Source organism: Garra rufa, chromosome 9, assembly GCF_049309525.1.
Source record: "Garra rufa chromosome 9, GarRuf1.0, whole genome shotgun sequence".
Lineage (NCBI taxonomy): Eukaryota > Metazoa > Chordata > Actinopteri > Cypriniformes > Cyprinidae > Garra > Garra rufa.
Genome location: NC_133369.1, coordinates 46,219,023 through 46,237,487, shown reverse-complemented (window position 1 = coordinate 46,237,487; position 18,465 = coordinate 46,219,023). Strand labels below are relative to the sequence as shown.

The following is an 18,465-nucleotide window of genomic DNA, read 5'->3' as shown; positions in this document are numbered from 1 at the left end:
TAGCTGTTATACATTCACTGTATACAATGGTTTCTTGTTTTATTACGTTCACTTGTGGCCTTTTATTTCATTACTATTATATTAACTACAAGTACAATTTTAAGATTGGAAGTACACATTGAATACAATTAAGCACACTACTTTCTTCACAAGGGCGAAAAATCTTAGTAATGATTATGACGGATAAACTGCAAAAAATGCTTTTCTTACTTAGATTTTTTTTGTCTTGTTTCCAGCCAAAATATCTAAAATTCTTAAATCATGAAGGATTCTCTAGACGAGTAAAAAAAAAATTGTCTTGTTTTCATAAAAAAACAAGACAATAATCTGCCAATGGGGTAAGAAAAATCATCTTGTTTTTTAGTTTGAAATAAGATTTTTTTGCTAACCCCATTGGCAGATTATTTAGCTTGTTCTAAGCAAAAACTCACTTAATTTTGACTTGTTTTTCTGAAAACTTTGAAAAATTTCTGGATTTAACAACTGTTTAGATATTTTGATAAAAGCATTTTTTGCAGTGTAAAAGTCTAAAAATCAAACATATATCCAGAAGTCTGTCCGTGAGTTTCATTTACGACTGCAGCACTCCTGTTCTCAGGTGGAGTTTATCTAGGGAGGAGTAAAGTTTACATATCTGACCTAAAAACCAGATGCATTTACACTTGTCTGAGTCACTGCTTGGATTGCAGTTTGTCTTGACTGTTTCTCACACTTGATGTTTTCATAAATTTATATCTAGTGGATAAGTGGATGGATATCCAGTGAATTTTGTGGATATCAGGTGAATTAGTGGATGGAATTTTCCATAGCATACAGAAGCAAACCAAACTCTTCAGTGCTGGTAAAAGTGCAGGTTTTTACCCTGGTATTCCTCCAGCCTCCATCTTGTTGGCCACCGTCACGTCAGTCGACCACACATCATACTGCCAGCGCTTCTGTCCGAGCACGCCCCCCAGAACCGTCCCAGAATGCACCCCGACACGCATGTCCACGTCCGTCTGCGTCTTCTCTCGAACGTATCTGAAATCCAGATGAATGTGTCATGCTCAAGCACGCCCAGCTCAAGCTATTTAGAAATAATTGTCATGAATTAGTCACTATCTTCCATAAACAATCCTGAACATTTGAGTATGCGTCACTCACGAAATGGCCTCAACCATGGCTAAACCCATCATGATGGAGCAGGCCGCGTGGTCATCGCGGTAATCTGGAAGGCCGCAAATACAGTAATAGCAGTCGCCCAGAATCTTGATCCTCAACTGGTGGTATTTCTGAAAAAAAAACAAAAAAAAAAAACATCTTATTTAGCTTCAAACCTCAATTGAGAGCATCAATGTGCATCCACTTTTTCAGCCGCCTTGGTTCCAGAAACACTTAATTCTTTTATTTTCTTCATATGGAATTAAAAAAAAAAATTGGAATAAATTGGAAATTAACCAAACCGACCAGAACAATGTTTGATTTGAAATATGAAACATACAAACAAAGGTACTGTGTACTATATCGCTTTTATACACTGAAAAAAAGATGTAGAAACAATTTTTACTCAGAAATTGCCACTAAAGTTCACAAAGACAAGGGCAGTAACACATTTTAATTTAACCTGAAATTTTGAATAAATAAAGAAAGAAATAAACTTAAATGTATTAAACATGTTCCAATAATCTCATTTGTTTACAACTTCCAAAAAAAAACATGTTTAATTCAAAATAATAATAATAAAAATAAAAAACTTAAATGTAGTAAAATATGCTCCAATAATCTCCTTTGTTTACAGCTTCCAAAAAAAAAACATGTTTAATTCAATATAATTTATATTGCATTTATTTGCATTTTTAAAATGGTTTAATTCCAAGATTTTTTAAAATCATGTTTAATTCCAAGAAAAGGCCAGTAACACATTTTAACACATTGAGCATGAAATAAAATAATAATAAACATAAATGTATTAAAATATGCTTCAATAATCTCCTTTGTTTACAACTTCCAAAAAACAATGTTTAATTCTATTTTTTAATCACGTTTGATTCCAATAATTTTTTTGCTTTTACTTCCATTTTTAAAATGCTGTTTAATTCAAAAAAATTTTAATCATGTTTAATTCCAAGAAAAATGCCAGTAGCACATTTTAATTGAACATGAAATTAAAAATAATAATAATAAAAATAAAAAACTTAAATGTAGTAAAATATGCTCCAATAATCTCCTTTGTTTACAGCTTCCAAAAAAAAAAAAACATGTTTAATTCAATATAATTTATATTGCATTTATTTGTATTTTTAAAAGGGTTTAATTCCAAGATTTTTTAAAATCATGTTTAATTCCAAGAAAAGGCCAGTAACACATTTTAACACATTGAGCATGAAATACAATAATAATAATAATAATAATAATAATAAAAATAAAAAACTTAAATGTATTAAAATATGCGCCAATAATCTCATTTGTTTACAACTTCCAACAAAAACAATGTTTAATTCTATTTTTTAATCATGTTTAATTCCAATCATTTTTTTGCTTTTAATTCCATTTTTTAAATGGCGTTTAATTCCAATAATTTTTAAAATCATGATTAATTCCAAGAAAAAGGCCAGTAACACATTTTAATATAACATTAAATTTGGAAGAATAAATAAATAAATAAATAAATAAAAATTTAATGTGTTAAAATATGCTAAAAACAATCTCATTTGTTTACAACTTCCAAAAAAAACAATGTTTAACTCTAATCATGTTTAATTCCAATATTTTTTATTGCTTTTAATTCCATTTCTTAAAATGGTGTTTAATTCTTAATAATTAAATAATAAAATTTAATAATTTTTAATATCCTGATTAATTCCAAGAAAAAGGCCAATAACACATTTTAATAGAGCATGAAATTTTGGGGAAAACAAACTAAACTAAACAAACAAAAAAACAAACAAACAAAAAAAAAACACTGAAATTTCTTAAAATGTACTCCAATAATCTCTTTTGTTTACAAAAAAACAAAAGTTTAATCTTGTTTAATTTCAAGATTTTTATTGCATTTAATTCCATTTTTAAAATGGCGTTTAATTCCAATAATTTTTTAAATCATGATTAATTCCAAGAAAAAGGCCAGTAGCACATTTTAATTTAACATGATTTTTTTAGAGGAAAAAAACTGAAGTGTATTAAAATGTACTCCAAAAATCTCTTTTGTTTACAATTTCCAAAAAAAGAAAATCGTGTTTAATACCATTTTAATTTGTTTTTATTTCAATTTTTTTTTATTGCATTTAATTCCATTTTTAAACTGTTTAATTCCAATATTTTTTAAAACTGTTTAATTCCAGGTGAAGGCCAGTAATACATTTATTTGGGAAAAAAAAAAAAAAAAAAAAAATCCAATCATTTTATTGCATTTAATTGGTGTTTTTAAATGGCGTTTCATTCCAAGAGTTTTTTTAATCATGTTTAATTCCAGGAAAAAGCCAGTAACACATAAATAAAATGTTTTAAAATTTACTCCAATAATCTCATTTGTTTACAACTCCCCCCCCCCCCCTTATTAGAGTATGTTTTATTAAATAATCTCCTCAAAAAAGGTATAAAAATGGAAAAAATAACATTTAAGCATTGCGAATTATGTAATCAAATAAACATTGCAGTGCCCCGCATGTTAATAGCGCTCCGTATTAATAGGGCTCTGTAAATAAATATATATTTTCCTCCATGTGTGAGCTACTAATATAAGCCCTCTGTGAAACAGCCAATCAGAGCAGAGCTCATCATTATTATTCATGAACCTTCCAAATAAGGTAATAACAGACCATTTAATTCTAGGGACAAATCCTAGGCTTGTAAATGGAGCTGTAAAACCATTTCTGGAGCTCTGTAGATATCAGAGAACAATTTAAAATATTGTTTCAATGCATTCTATGGCACCTTTAAGATAATTAGACAGTAAAAATTGTTTCATCACAAGTGTTGAAAAGAGCATGCAAACAGATAACATTAACTCACAGCTGCTAGCTTGTCGAAGCGGGCGAACAATTCGTTCAGCAACTTCACCAGTTCCTGTGCGCTACAGGATGAGGACAGCTGTGTGAAGCCCACGATGTCTGCAAACAGAATACTGAACACAAACACAATCACAGTCAACAACAACATCAAGCTTTGCCCTCGTTTACTAAAACGCTGCTGGTAATGGTAACTGACCTGACGTTCTCGTGCCGATACATGTACATGGTGTTGAACTGCTGCATCTCTTTCTGACTGGCTTCTTTCTTCTGGTCCTGAAGCATCTCGTCTGCGATGTGCTTGGGTAAGATGGACAGCAGGAGACGCTCCTGTATGCAGAATAACAACCACTGCTTATACACCCATACAGTGCCTTGTCAAATTATTCATACCCCTTCATTTTTTTCACATTTTGTTATGTTGCTGCCTTATGTTAAACTACTTTAAATTACTTTTTTCCCACATCAATCTACACTCCCTACTCCATAATGGCAAAGCAAAAAGGTTATTAACATTTGTGCAAATTTATTAAAAATAAAAAACTGAAAAGATCTCTGGGACACTCGAAATTTAACTTACGAAATTTAATTTAAGCATTATCCATAATGGAAGACGATTGGAACAACTAGGACTCTAGAAAATGTCTGCCAGCCCCCATCCAAGCTGACAGAGCTTGAGAGGTGAAAAGGTGAGGCAAAGAATGGCAGATAATTGCATAAATGTACTTATTTCAGTGTTTTATTATTAATACATTTGTAAAATTTGCAAATCTGGTTTTTGCTTTGTCATTATTATGGTGTATGGAGTGTAAAATGATGTGGGGGGAAACTCATTTAAAGCAGTTTAACAAAATGCTGCAACAAAACAAAATATGAAAAAAATGAAGGGGTGTGAATACTTTTGCAAAGCACTGTATATTATCTACATACATCTGCACAACTTATGGATATATTCACACAATTCTGCTCACGAAGCACCTCTTGCATGCTTGTTTGCTAAATACTCGTTTGTTAATAGTTTCAGTTACTAATACAAAAATGTACTCTGGAATTAACACAAATTTTACAAAAATGTTACACTTTATAATTCCATTTTTAAATCTTATTTAACTCCTAGGACCCGATCATATACCCAGCACAATGCAAGTTTTTCAAGTGCTAGTTTCAGTCCGACACAGTTATTATTTTCACGTCCTGCACCAAATTGTTTGAATAGCAAATGCATTTGCACCCATCTGTTCTCCCATGGGTGTGCTGGTCTGAAAATGAGGTGAGTTCAGGCACATTGTTGGCAAATGAAAACGACTGCGCCACTGACCAAATAAAACCTGGTCTGAAGTCAATGGCATTGTATTTTTTTATTTATATAAAGGGTGTGTTAGTAATATAGGCAGGTACACTCTGCTTATTACACACACAGGGATGCGCAGCAGCACTCAAACATGCCAAACATTAAAAATTAAAGGATTACAATGTAAAAGATTATTATTATTTTATCATGTTTAATTCTCCCCAAAAAAGAACAAAATTTTTAATTTCCAAAAATTCTAGTTCTAAGTAAAGTTATTTTTTTAATTATGTTAAAAATGAACAGTTAAAAAATTCCAAAAATATATATTTTTTAAATAATTCTAAGAAGACAAAAAATAATAATTCTGTTTAAAAAACTGAACTCAATAGAAAATATATAAAAAAATTTCTCCTTATATTTCTATTGGGCCAGCTATGTCGTCCCAGGTCCTGTATTTAATTAATTAATTTTTAGAAATTTTAAAGAAATTAATATTTTTATTTAGGAAGGCTGCATTTAGTTGATCAAAAGTGACAGTAAAGCAAGTTATAATGTTACCAAAGATTTCTATTTCCAATAAATGCTGTTCTTTTAAACTTTCTATACATCAAATAATTCTGCAAAATACAACGCATCATGGTTTCCTCAAAAAAATTTGAATCCTGTAAAATTCCATATTCAAATCAGGTTTAACATGTTTTTGTTATTGTATTTAATTCCATTTTTTAAATGATGTTTAATTCCAAGAATTCTTTTTTTATCATGTTTAATTCCAAGACAAAATTGTTTGTGTTGCCCTGGGACAACACACCTGGCCCAAACAGATTTTTAAAAATGTATTTTCTGTCAAAATAAAATAAAAATAAAAAAATTCTTAAAATTCTAAAAGGAAAAAGAAATTTGAAATTTTCTTGAAAATTATGAAGAAAAAAAAAAAAAAAACAGGAACATAACAACTTTTAAAATTCCAAAAAGATATTCTTAAAACCAATTTTTTTATATAATTCTAAATACACACACACAAAAAACTAATTAATTTTGGAAATATTCTGTTCTTGCCAGGTCTCGTAATTTATCTATGTTTAAAGAAATTCATGCATTTAAATGATCAAAAAAATCTTTTTTCCTTAATAATATTGGGCAGCAGAACTTTTTCCAACATTGATAATAATCAGAAATGTTTCTTGAGCAAACATTGTATCCTGTATAATTCCATATTTAAATCATGTTGAACATGTTTACATTTTTTATTGTATTTAATTATATATTTGTTGTTTTATTATGTTTTATTCCAAGATTTTTTTTTTTCATGTTTATTTCTGAGACAAACTTTTTTACAGGCCCTGGGACAACATACCTGGCCCAAACAGATAAAAAAAAAAAGGTTAAGAAAAAAAATTTAAACAAAAAATTTGAAAAAAAAAAAAAAAAAGAACATAACACAACTAAAATTCCACAAAGAAATTCTAAAAACATTTTTTTGTAAATAATTCTAAGTAGCCAACAATGACAATAATCAGAAAGGTTTGTTGAGCAGCAAATCAGTATTAGAATGATCTCTAAAGGATCATGTGACACTGAAGACTGAAGTAATTATGCTAAAAATTCAGCTTTGACTCAAAGACATAAATCACATCTTACAATATATTCATCTAGAAAACAGCAATATGAAATTGTAATAATATTTCAAATTTTTACTATATTTTTATCAAATAAATGCAGCTTTGGTGAGAATATAAAAACTCTTACCAAACTATTTAATGGTATTCTATATGTTCTCCCAGCTAACAGACATTGACCATTTTTACGGTCAAAGAAAAGGAAATGCAAATGAACCTCGAGGGGAAAAAACACACAAATATATGTAAATTTATTGGTCAAATATGTTCCTTGATGCCTGGACGGCACTAACCATTAACTGAAACTCCAGATGGCGACCTGTTAACATGTCCACTCACAGCAGGCCCTTTCAGCCCAAACATATTTCACACGTGAACACATTAAGCGGCTCTGCTTTGACCGGTGCGCCATGGACGTGATCCGACTCTGACACGACAAGCGCTCACACACCCACTCTCTGCTCCTCCGACACATTCTAGCACTCCTACACACACACTCACGCGTGAGCAGAGGAGGCAGCTGACGACGTATCGGGTCAGTGTATTCACCCGAGAGTCTGACAATAAAAGAAGATAAAGGTTGGGAAGGATCAAGAGGAGGGAGTCGCTAGTGTGATTACAGCTGACATCGTCTCAGGAGGTTGGTCGCCATGGTAACCTGCCATAGCCGGATGCTCCTTGATTGGCTGGCGGACCCAGTCTCCCAGCAGCCCCTGCTTCTCCATTAGTATTCAGGGAGTTTCTCCTCATATGCTTCTTATCGGCCTGTTTTGCACTCTCTCTCTTTCTCTTTCTCTCTCTCTCTCTCTCTCTCTCACACACACACACACACACACACACATACACTATTTCTATTCTCAACTTGCAGCTAATAGGAAGCGTTTGCTCTGTGTCGCACTGACTGCTGAATCTCTACATGTATACACAAATGAACAGTGCGACGACTCCAGAGGCATTTTCTGTCATCACAAAAACTGAAAATGCCATATCACACAGTCTCAGCCAATCAAAACATGTCAGATGCTTTGATAGGCTGGGATTTTAGGCCAATAAGATTTGATGGTGGGCGGGGCTACACATTATGACATCACAGACAAACATATCAGATGTTTTTGTAGAGAGGGATTTTAGGTAGTGATCGAGCAATATTGCTTTTTTAGAACTGATACTGATACCAGTTATTTGCATGTTTATGTGCCCGATAACCGATATTTATTTATTTATTTACTGTTGTGAAGTAGGCCATTAAGATTAGATGGTGGGCGGGGCTACACATTATGACATCACAGACAAACATATCAGATGTCTTTGTGGGGTGGGATTTTAGGTAGTGATCGAGCAATATTGCTTTTTTAGAACCGATACTGATACCAGTTATTTACATGTTTATGTGCCCGATAACCGATATTTATTTATTTATTTACTGTTGTGAAGTAGGCCATTAAGATTAGATGGTGGGCGGGGCTACACGTTATGACATCACAGACAAACATATCAGATGTCTTTGTAGGGTGGGATTTTAGGTAGTGATCGAGCAATATTGCTTTTTTAGAACCGATACTGATACCAGTTATTTGCATGTTTATGTGCCCGATAACCGATATTTATTTATTTATTTATTTATTTATTGTTGTGAAGTAGGCCAATAAGATTAGATGGTGGGCGGGGCTACACGTTATGACATCACAGACAAACATATCAGATGTCTTTGTGGGGTGGGATTTTAGGTAGTGATCGAGCAATATTGCTTTTTTAGAACCGATACTGATACCAGTTATTTGCATGTTTATGTGCCTGATAACCGATATTTATTTATTTACTGTTGTGAAGTAGGCCAATAAGATTCGATGGTGGGCGGGGCTACACGTTATGACATCACAGACAAACATATCAGATGTCTTTGTGGGGTGGGATTTTAGGTAGTGATCGAGCAATATTGCTTTTTTAGAACCGATACTGATACCAGTTATTTGCATGTTTATGTGCCCGATAACCGATATTTATTTATTTATTTACTGTTGTGAAGTAGGCCAATAAGATTCGATGGTGGGCGGGGCTACACATTATGACATCACAGACAAACATATCAGATGTCTTTGTAGGGTGGGATTTTAGGTAGTGATCGAGCAATATTGCTTTTTTAGAACCGATACTGATACCAGTTATTTGCATGTTTATGTGCCCGATAACCGATATTTATTTATTTATTTACTGTTGTGAAGTAGGCCAATAAGATTCGATGGTAGGCGGGGCTACACATTATGACATCACAGACAAACATATCAGATGTCTTTGTGGGGTGGGATTTTAGGTAGTGATCGAGCAATATTGCTTTTTTAGAACCGATACTGATACCAGTTATTTACATGTTTATGTGCCTGATAACCAATATTTATTTATTTACTGTTGTGAAGTAGGCCAATAAGATTCGATGGTGGGCGGGGCTACACATTATGACATCACAGACAAACATATCAGATGTCTTTGTAGGGTGGGATTTTAGGTAGTGATCGAGCAATATTGCTTTTTTAGAACCGATACTGATACCAGTTATTTACATGTTTATGTGCCCGATAACCGATATTTATTTATTTACTGTTGTGAAGTAGGCCAATAAGATTTGATGGTGGGCGGGGCTACACGTTATGAAATCACAGACAAACATATCAGATGTCTTTGTGGGGTGGGATTTTAGGTAGTGATCGAGCAATATTGCTTTTTTAGAACCGATAATGATACCAGTTATTTGCATGTTTATGTGCCCGATAACCGATATTTATTTATTTACTGTTGTGAAGTAGGCCAATAAGATTCAATGGTGGGCAGGGCTACACGTTATGACATCACAGACAAACATATCAGATGTCTTTGTGGGGAGGATTTTAGGTAGTGATCGAGCAATATTGCTTTTTTAGAACTGATACTGATACCAGTTATTTGCATGTTTATGTGCCCGATAACCGATATTTATTTATTTACTGTTGTGAAGTAGGCCAATAAGATTCAATGGTGGGCAGGGCTACACGTTATGACATCACAGACAAACATATCAGATGTCTTTGTGGGGAGGATTTTAGGTAGTGACCGAGCAATATTGCTTTTTTAGAACCGATAATGATACTAGTTATTTACATGTTTATGTGCCCGATAACCGATATTTATTTATTTACTGTTGTGAAGTAGGCCAATAAGATTCAATGGTGGGCAGGGCTACACGTTATGACATCACAGACAAACATATCAGATGTCTTTGTGGGGTGGGATTTTAGGTAGTGATCGAGCAATATTGCTTTTTTAGAACCGATAATGATACTAGTTATTTACATGTTTGTGTGCCCGATAACCGATATGCAGAACCGATATTTATCTATTTATTTATTTACTGTTGTAAAGTAGGCAAATGAGATTTGATGAAGGGTGGGCTACAAGTTAGAGAACTAGGGCTGGGCGATTAATCGAAGGCGATTGTCATCCGCATTTTGTCAATAAAGCCGGTTCTTTGATTAGCCGTAAATCTCCAGCACCTGTTTTGAGATGGAGCAGCATGTAGTACATAGTACTAGAACCTTTTTAGAACCGATACCGATTAATTGCATGTTTATGTGTCTGATAAACGATATGCAGATCTGATATTTATTTACTGTTGTATGTTAAATAAAGGACTGAGTGAAATGAACAGCACGATGACTTGAGGCATTTTCTGTTATCACAAAAACTGAAAATGCCATTTCTCACAGTCTCAGCCATTCAAAAGCTATACTTGTGCTCCGAGAATCCATGTGTTCATTGTTATACACTAGGGGTGCTGTTACACACCTGAACAGAATTTCCAAAGCACAAGTAAAGAAAAAACTGAAACAACAGATGCTTCCACATGTAATCGAACACAATCGTCAGAAATAAAACAGAATCAAAACCATAGATATATAAAACTGTGTAATGTTATAGAATAAAATGTCGACCCATGAAGAAGTAATAATGACTGTCAAGCTTTGGGGTGTTTGTCAACTCCATCTATGTTTTGATTATCATGAATAGTCTTTTTTTAAGCTTTTTGTTCAAAATGTTATGTATTTATTAAACATACCCACATTCAAGTGTTTGAAAAAAGACTGCATGAAGCAAGTATAAAATGTTTTTGATTGCAAACAGATACCGTTCTTTCTTTTGATGTTTTGTATGTTCAGATATTCATATAACAAAACATATACAAATGAGGACCTAAATAGGGACATAGTAGTATACTTAAAGTATGATGTAAAGTTCATTTAAAGAAAACTTACAAGTATACTTGCAGTATAAATCTACGATACTAGTAGTTTACTGAGACTATACTTCAAAAATGCATTAAAAAGAATTTAATTAGTAAGCTATCAGTTTACCTATAAGTTCACTTTTAGTATATTTGCAATACAAAATGAAAACATCGATGTAAACTAGTTGTGTACTCAAAGTTTACTACTGTTATACTTAAAGTATACTTTTATATACAAGAAATTAGGCCAATTTAGTCTTAAGGAGAATTGAAATAGTACACTTACAAGTATACTACTAGTACACTGATATTTGTATACTTGCTACATAAAGTATACTTAAAATATACTTGAACTTTACTTAAGTATGCCTAATGAAATAAACTTGAAGTATACTTCTTTTTGGTAAGGGAAGGAACTGATTGGCCAGCATGAAGGTCCTAACACTCATGTTGGTTTTATCTGGTTGTTTCTCTCACCTGCTGCTGACTTTGCTCCTCCATGTTGAGCTTGACCTCCAGCGACTGTCGGGCCTCTAGGAAGGCCTTGCGGTGTTTGCGGTCAGCCATGTAATATGACATGACGCCCACTGTGATGGCACAGAAGTAGATCACAATGTTGGCCAGCAACTGCAAAACAGAAGAGCACCGTCATGTCATGACAAACAAGCTTTCCTCACCTAGAGTCTGTTCTTTCAGACCACTACTGTATTTATTGGTAGATATCATTCAGTATTCTTCATGAAAATAAGTAAACCAAAAAAGTACTGTAATATTTTTTCATGCACTTGTCAAGTTTGAGATTTGCTTGAGAGACTAGTGGAAAGAAAACATCCAAAAGACACTGATAAGTGTTTCTTTTATATCACTTTATCTATTTGTGTCAGTAGATTTCAATTACAATACATATTTTTAAAGGCCGTTTTATCAAAAGAAGTTTTTTCTCCTACACTGAGCCATAAATCTCCACTTTAGTAGCATTCACACACCAAACTTTACATTTTTATCCCTGTCTATATCCTGAAGGTTTTTACAGAGGGATTTGTTCATATATAATTTGCTTGATTTTATACAGTTTACTCCATAAAACATTTAAAAAAATATGTTGTTTTGCGCCTGTTCTAAGTTTTTTTCTGAATTATGGAGTGATACAATGAATACTTCCCTCTGTAAAAACATTTGACTCTAATATGTCAAAAAAATTAAACAAGAATTTTGAAACTGACTTCATCCGGTGTTTCGATTTTTGTACTATTAGTACGCAAATTAGCAAATATTTATTTGTATAATGAATTCAGAAAACATCATTAATCATCAAGAAAATACAGTAATAGAATAATTAAATAAATTAAAAATACTGTAATGCTTTTAAATTAACACAAAAAAGGCAGTATAACAAATAGTACCATTATAAATACTATATTTATCAGTAGATATTAGGAATGCACAGAAATGAAAATTCTTGGCTAAAGCCGGTTTTTCTCGTTCCCCACCATGTATTTTGCCATTTTTTTCACCATTGCATAAATTAAATAGCCAAAATGTGATTTTTAAAGTTTTGTCTTGCTTTAAAAAAAATAAAAAATACAAAACAACAATTTAAAATTATTTACTTAACACTAAACATTTCTAACATTCTAGTAGACGTTATAGCCTACAAACAAAGCACAATTTAACTTAAAATTTATAAGTTAGTAAAATAATATTCTTTGACCATTTTTAAGACCCCCTTCTAAAATCAGGTTTGTATTTTTTTTATGTATTATTGTGTCTTTCTCAGACAGTTTTAAATGCTTCCACACTGCCGACCTGTTTGCTGCATTAGTGCGCGCCTCTATTTGATCGTGTCGCGTCATTGTTCGGTGTAATTTATTCTGCCGTTTTCCGCTTATTCCGCCGAAAAGAGCTATTTTCGTCCGAATAACTTTGGTTGCCGAACATTCGGTGCATCCCTAGTAGATATAATTAGAAAACATGATTAATCAGCATTACAAATACTGGAATAATTCAATAACCAAATAAAAATATTCAATCAGCACAAAAATAGTCACAGAGTCACAGTAAAAAAAACTGAGCTGAAACAGCCTGAACTTGTTCTTCACAGGTTTCAGGAGATTCATATGAGCCATTGATATCCAGGTTCTCTCTCTGTAATGTATTTGAATAATCTGCTTTCTGTGTTCTGCCTCTCGGGGCTGCAGTTTGTACCAAAAACAGTCTTGCTGAGTAAGAAGAGCGAAGCACCTCGGCCCTTCTGGCCCCGTCACCATCTTATGACTGCAGTGACACAAACACCACTCGAGCAAATATCAGCTTGCTATTTATGATCTATTAGCTGAAGCTGATGAACTCATGTCCAGTCATACTTCATGCCAAAATCAATAGAATGCATCTTTATATACTTCAATTTATAAGAATATAAATTGAAGGCATTATTTATATTTTTTTAACTGTTGTAACAATACTTGGGATAAAAACATGGTTAATCGTCTTGAAAATAACTTGATGTTCTTTTGGTGCAGAGGTTTAGACTAATTCAGAGTATTCGTAAAGAAACCCTTCATGCGAGCCTAAATTTACGGAACGATATAAAGGTCTGCTTCTGTTAATATCTCTTGCACCAGAAACGTTGACGCTTTTCTTGAAACGCAATACAGAACCATTTTGTTGTCAAGTGCAGACCAAAGGGTAACTCTAACATATGACATTTTCCACTCGCACCGACCCTCATCTGAAAAGTTCTTTCTCTTTCTTAGAAAAAAGAAGTGTGATCAATTGTACACCATGTCAGAAATGTTAAACAGACAAAACGATAGAATGAGCAAGGCATGAATGTGATCTGGATGTCCAGCTGACTCAGGTTTTGATGCCTTTCAATGCAAACATAACTATTTTATCTGGTTAAAAGTTAAAAATAAAGATTTCGAAAAGGCGTTTTCATTTAAGGATCCCCGAAACAACCTTTTGTGTGTATGTGCGTTTTTTTGTGGAATAGAAAGGTTCCATGGAAGGTTCTTCAGGGAACCATCAATGCCATTAAGAAACATTTATTTAGATTTTAGCATGCAAGATCTGATGCAATTGTAACATGATTCATAAAATAATAATTGTATGACTAAAGCTTTAGTTCAATTTAGAAGAAAGTACCATTGAGACTTTATAGTACCATATAAATATAAACTAATCTAACTTGTATTATTAATTAGTATTATAGAGTGTTATGCATTAAATCGAATGACCTGATCAAATCTGTTTTAATACTGGTGACGCTTTAAAATCAGGATACATTTTTTAACATCAGTTCACCTCATATTAATGCTCATTTTAACATTAAAATCTATTAAAAGTTATTTCTGTTAAAATTATTTAATGGACCTGAGCTAACTTGATCTAACTATCAACAGTTGTATTTTTATTAACCAATGATAATAATACTATAACTATGTATGCTCGTTGTTAGTTAATGGCCAAACTAATGGGAGCTTACTGTAAAGTGTTACTTTATTAGCAATATTTTAATAGAACTAATTAGCTGGCACTTCCTATACCAAACATTGGCAGATAGATAGATAGATAGATAGATAGATAGATAGATAGATAGATAGATAGATAGATAGATAGATAGATAGATAGATAGATAGATAGATAGATAGATAGATAGATAGATAGATAGATCTCATCAAATCTTCATGCAGCCTTTAGACTACAAAGCATGTGTTTGTTTGATGCCCAAAATTGTTGTCATTGAGTGTTTCACGTTCTCAGGATTTGACACCAGTTGAATCAGGCTTTGATGAGAAACCTCACAAGGAACTTAGAGATGATATGAACACTCCTAAAAAATAAGCTGCCAAGGGTTTCTTTTCTTTTTCAGTGGTGCTTGAGAACTGTTTTTGTTTCCCCAAAGAACCATTCAGTGGTCAGTCATTAAAAGAACAATTTAAAGAATCTAAAGAACCATTTTCCACTGCAAAAATAACATTTTTTGGCATCAGTGGTTTCATGAAGAACTTTTAGCATCTATGGAACTGTTTAATTTCACTGGTTCTTTAGACTAACAAAATGTTCTTCACACTAAGAAAAAAATGGTTCTCTTATGAGCTGAACACTGATGGTTATGGCATCACTGCAAGAAAAAAAAACTCATTTTGAACCTTTAGTGGAATGTAAAGATTGAGATCTTAAAGGAGTAGTTCACTTCCAGAACAAAAATGTACAGATAATGTACTCACCCCCTTGTCATCCCAGATGTTCATGTCTTTCTTTCTTCAGTCGTGAAGAAATGATGCTTTTTGAGGAAAACATTTCATGATTTCTCTCCATATATTGGATATGTATGGTGTCCCCAAGTTTGAACTTCCAAAATGCAGTTTAAACGCAGCTTCGAAGGGCTCTAAATGATCCCAGCCAAGGAAGAAGGGTGACAATTTAAATACTTTTTAACCTCAAATGCTCGTCTAGTTAGGGTATGTCGAAAAACTCCCATCTCGGTTTCGTCTTCAACTTCAAAATCATCCTACAACGCTGTTTTACCTTTTTTGTAAAGGGTGTTTGATCTTCTTTGTATGTTCACTTTGTAAACACTGGGTCGGTACTTCTGCAGCGATGTAGGATGATTTTGAAGTTAGGGAAGAAAACGAGATGGGAGTTTTTCGACATACCCTAACTGTCATGAACCGGATTACACAGGTACGCACACGTCTGTGTAAACATTTGAGGTTGAAAAATATAAAAATTGTCAATTTGTTTCCAAAATAACCAATCTTTTCACTAGATAAGACCCTTCTTCCTCAGCTGGGATCGTTTAGAGCCATTTGAAACTGCATTTAAAATGCATTTTGGAAGCTCAAACTTGGGGGCACCATAGAAGTCCACTATATGGAGAGAAATCCTGAAATACTATTTCTTCACGACTGAAGAAAAAAAAAAAAGACATGCATATCTTTGATGACAAGGGGGTGAGTACACTATATCTGTTCATTTTTGAAAACGAACTAATCCTTTAAAGGTTCTTCATGGAACCGTAGATGCCAATAAAGAACCTCATGATCATTTGAATCTCTCAAGACCCGAAGAGAATTTCTCTCACCTGTCTTCCAAGAGCCACCCCCTGAATGTCCTCCTGCTGCTGCTGGGCAATAGTGACGCCCAGGACGAGGGTGTGCACGCCGCAGGACACGGCCGTGATGAGCACTATAGGAGTCAGCCGCAGCGGCAGCGTCAAAAAGAAGGAAAAGCTAAAAAACGCCTGCCAGCCCACCGTGTCGCTGGGCTGATGGAAGCGGGCGTAGTTCAGTCCTAGGTAGCAGAAGATCTGGGCCGCTATGAGCACCCATAAGGCGTAGGGCACCAGGCGGCGGGTCACACGGTCCGGGAGCAGGCCGTACCGGCACAGCAAGTACAAGAGGATATCCGCCGCCAGTCCCACCGACGCCACGACCACAGACGCCAGCTTATCACTTGTGTAAAGCACAGTGCACATCACAATAACGTAGCAGTCGAAGAGGGCCGCGAACACCACCAGCACCAGCAGGGTCTCGTGCCGCTGCCGGCGGAAATAGGTCTGGTAGAGGTTCTCCAGAGACTCCGGCGCGAAGGTCAAGCGCATGAACCGCGGGAGACATAAGCAGCAGCCAGAACTGCGCACGGTCACCTCATGGGTGCGTCCCACCGCCTGCCCGGGGTCAGAGGGCAGAGTGACCGAACAGTCCGCCGAATATTCGGCAGAATACTCAGGCTCGGAAAAGGCCCGGTTCCGAGGCATTCTGGGGAGTTGGGTTGTAAAAGCTGCTATAAAAACTAACACTCAACGCAAATGTGTTCGCCAATGTCCAAACCTGAGATCAGATCCGAAGCGGCCACCTGATTGTCATGCCCGGCATGTTTAGACGCCGAATCAGATCTTGCATGCATGTTGGTGGCATCGGCCCCCGCCAGCGCCTAGAGACGCTTTGGCACTTGGGATGCGCTTCTCGAACAAATGCCCCCAGCTACACGCCTTTGTTTTTCTGAGGTTTGCACAGACAAGTCTCAGCAAGTTGACATGAAGGTGACAAAAAGGATATGGGAGCTGTTTACACATCCATCAGCCTCTCTGTTTCCAATCCAGGATCCAGTCTCGGTGTCCACCAGCGCTCACTGTGGGTTTCCATGGTGAATCCTCGCATGGATGAAGAACATCAGGACTCAGGAAGGAAGCGATACGACCATCGAACGAGATGTTTCGCCCCAGATCAACATGACACCCTGCGATAAGCAAAATAAATGCCGAATGGCAGTTTAAATGGACAAAACAGACGCGATCGTGATTGGAGAGCGTATCGTGGCCTGATACAGACTGTTGTTAAAATGCATTTCCCTTCCTGTGCATTATCGGTGCGTACAGGATTCACGCAGGAAATACATGTTGCGCTCCAGTGCCGTATGAAATATGGAAATGCATCTCACAATACACCGCTGCTGCTTACAAATGGTACATATCCTCACATTTCCACTACTGAAATCACCACAAGTCGTGCAAATCAAGATTTTCGCAGAGCTTCAGTGATGAAAACGTGGATCTCTCCTCAGACTGTCCGTATCTAATGGAAATGCAGCACTGCCTTCATCCGTAACGTATCCATATAACACAACACGGTTCAATCTGAGGCTCCTTCGAAGATCTAAAGTGTAATACAGAGCAATTTCAAAATCACCCGTGAAGCACATGAAAATCCACCGTATGCTCTATTCGAAGGCTTTTTCCAGCAAAAGTCATTAATAATCAGGCGACTTCCCGTTTCATGGATGAAAGAAGCTGATACTGCCACAGCCTTCAGTTCCGCTGTCCTGACAGACAAGATGTGACACTAGACAAACCTGACTTTTCATTGAGTCTGTGTATATATACGGAGAGATCCAGTCGTTCTCACTTTCTAAATGCAAACGAACGTGATGTCTGATTCGCGGAGGAATTGATGTTTGGAGTCGGTTCTTATTAGTGATTCAAACGAACCGATTCTCAAAGCGTTCGTGAATCATTCGATCGGAATGGAGAAAGTTATTTAAGTAAAGCGTAAATGTAGCTTAAGTAACAACAAAAGCTATTTATAATTCGTAATCGAATACATATTGATAAATAGCAGCATATATAGCAATATATAGCAAAATGTTCATTTTCCTTCATCAATTCGACTGTAAGGGAGAGCTAAAGGCGTGCCTGTGATGTTAAAACTCAGTTTACCTGTTGATAAAAAACAGCATATGCTGGTTAGGTAGGTTTTGATGCTGGTATACTGGTTTATACAGCAAAGGACCAGCATAAACCAGCTAAGGACC

At 35.0% G+C, this 18,465-nt stretch overlaps 1 protein-coding gene across 2 annotated transcripts in view; it reads right to left on the bottom strand.

Moving 5' to 3' along the window:
- adcy3a (adenylate cyclase 3a) overlaps nt 1–18,053 on the bottom strand; it is a 35,782-nt gene extending 17,729 nt beyond the window's left edge. For both annotated transcript variants that reach the window (XM_073846624.1, XM_073846625.1), the window contains exons 1-6: nt 16,238–18,053; nt 11,629–11,778; nt 4,186–4,316; nt 3,991–4,102; nt 1,144–1,271; nt 862–1,020 (exon numbers count right to left, since the gene is read on the bottom strand). In XM_073846624.1, coding sequence (XP_073702725.1) covers nt 862–1,020; nt 1,144–1,271; nt 3,991–4,102; nt 4,186–4,316; nt 11,629–11,778; nt 16,238–16,912 — 1,355 coding nt within the window. In that variant the 5' untranslated portion in view covers nt 16,913–18,053. The remainder of the gene's footprint in view (nt 1–861; nt 1,021–1,143; nt 1,272–3,990; nt 4,103–4,185; nt 4,317–11,628; nt 11,779–16,237) is intronic.
- Between the last annotated feature and the right edge of the window lie 412 nt (nt 18,054–18,465).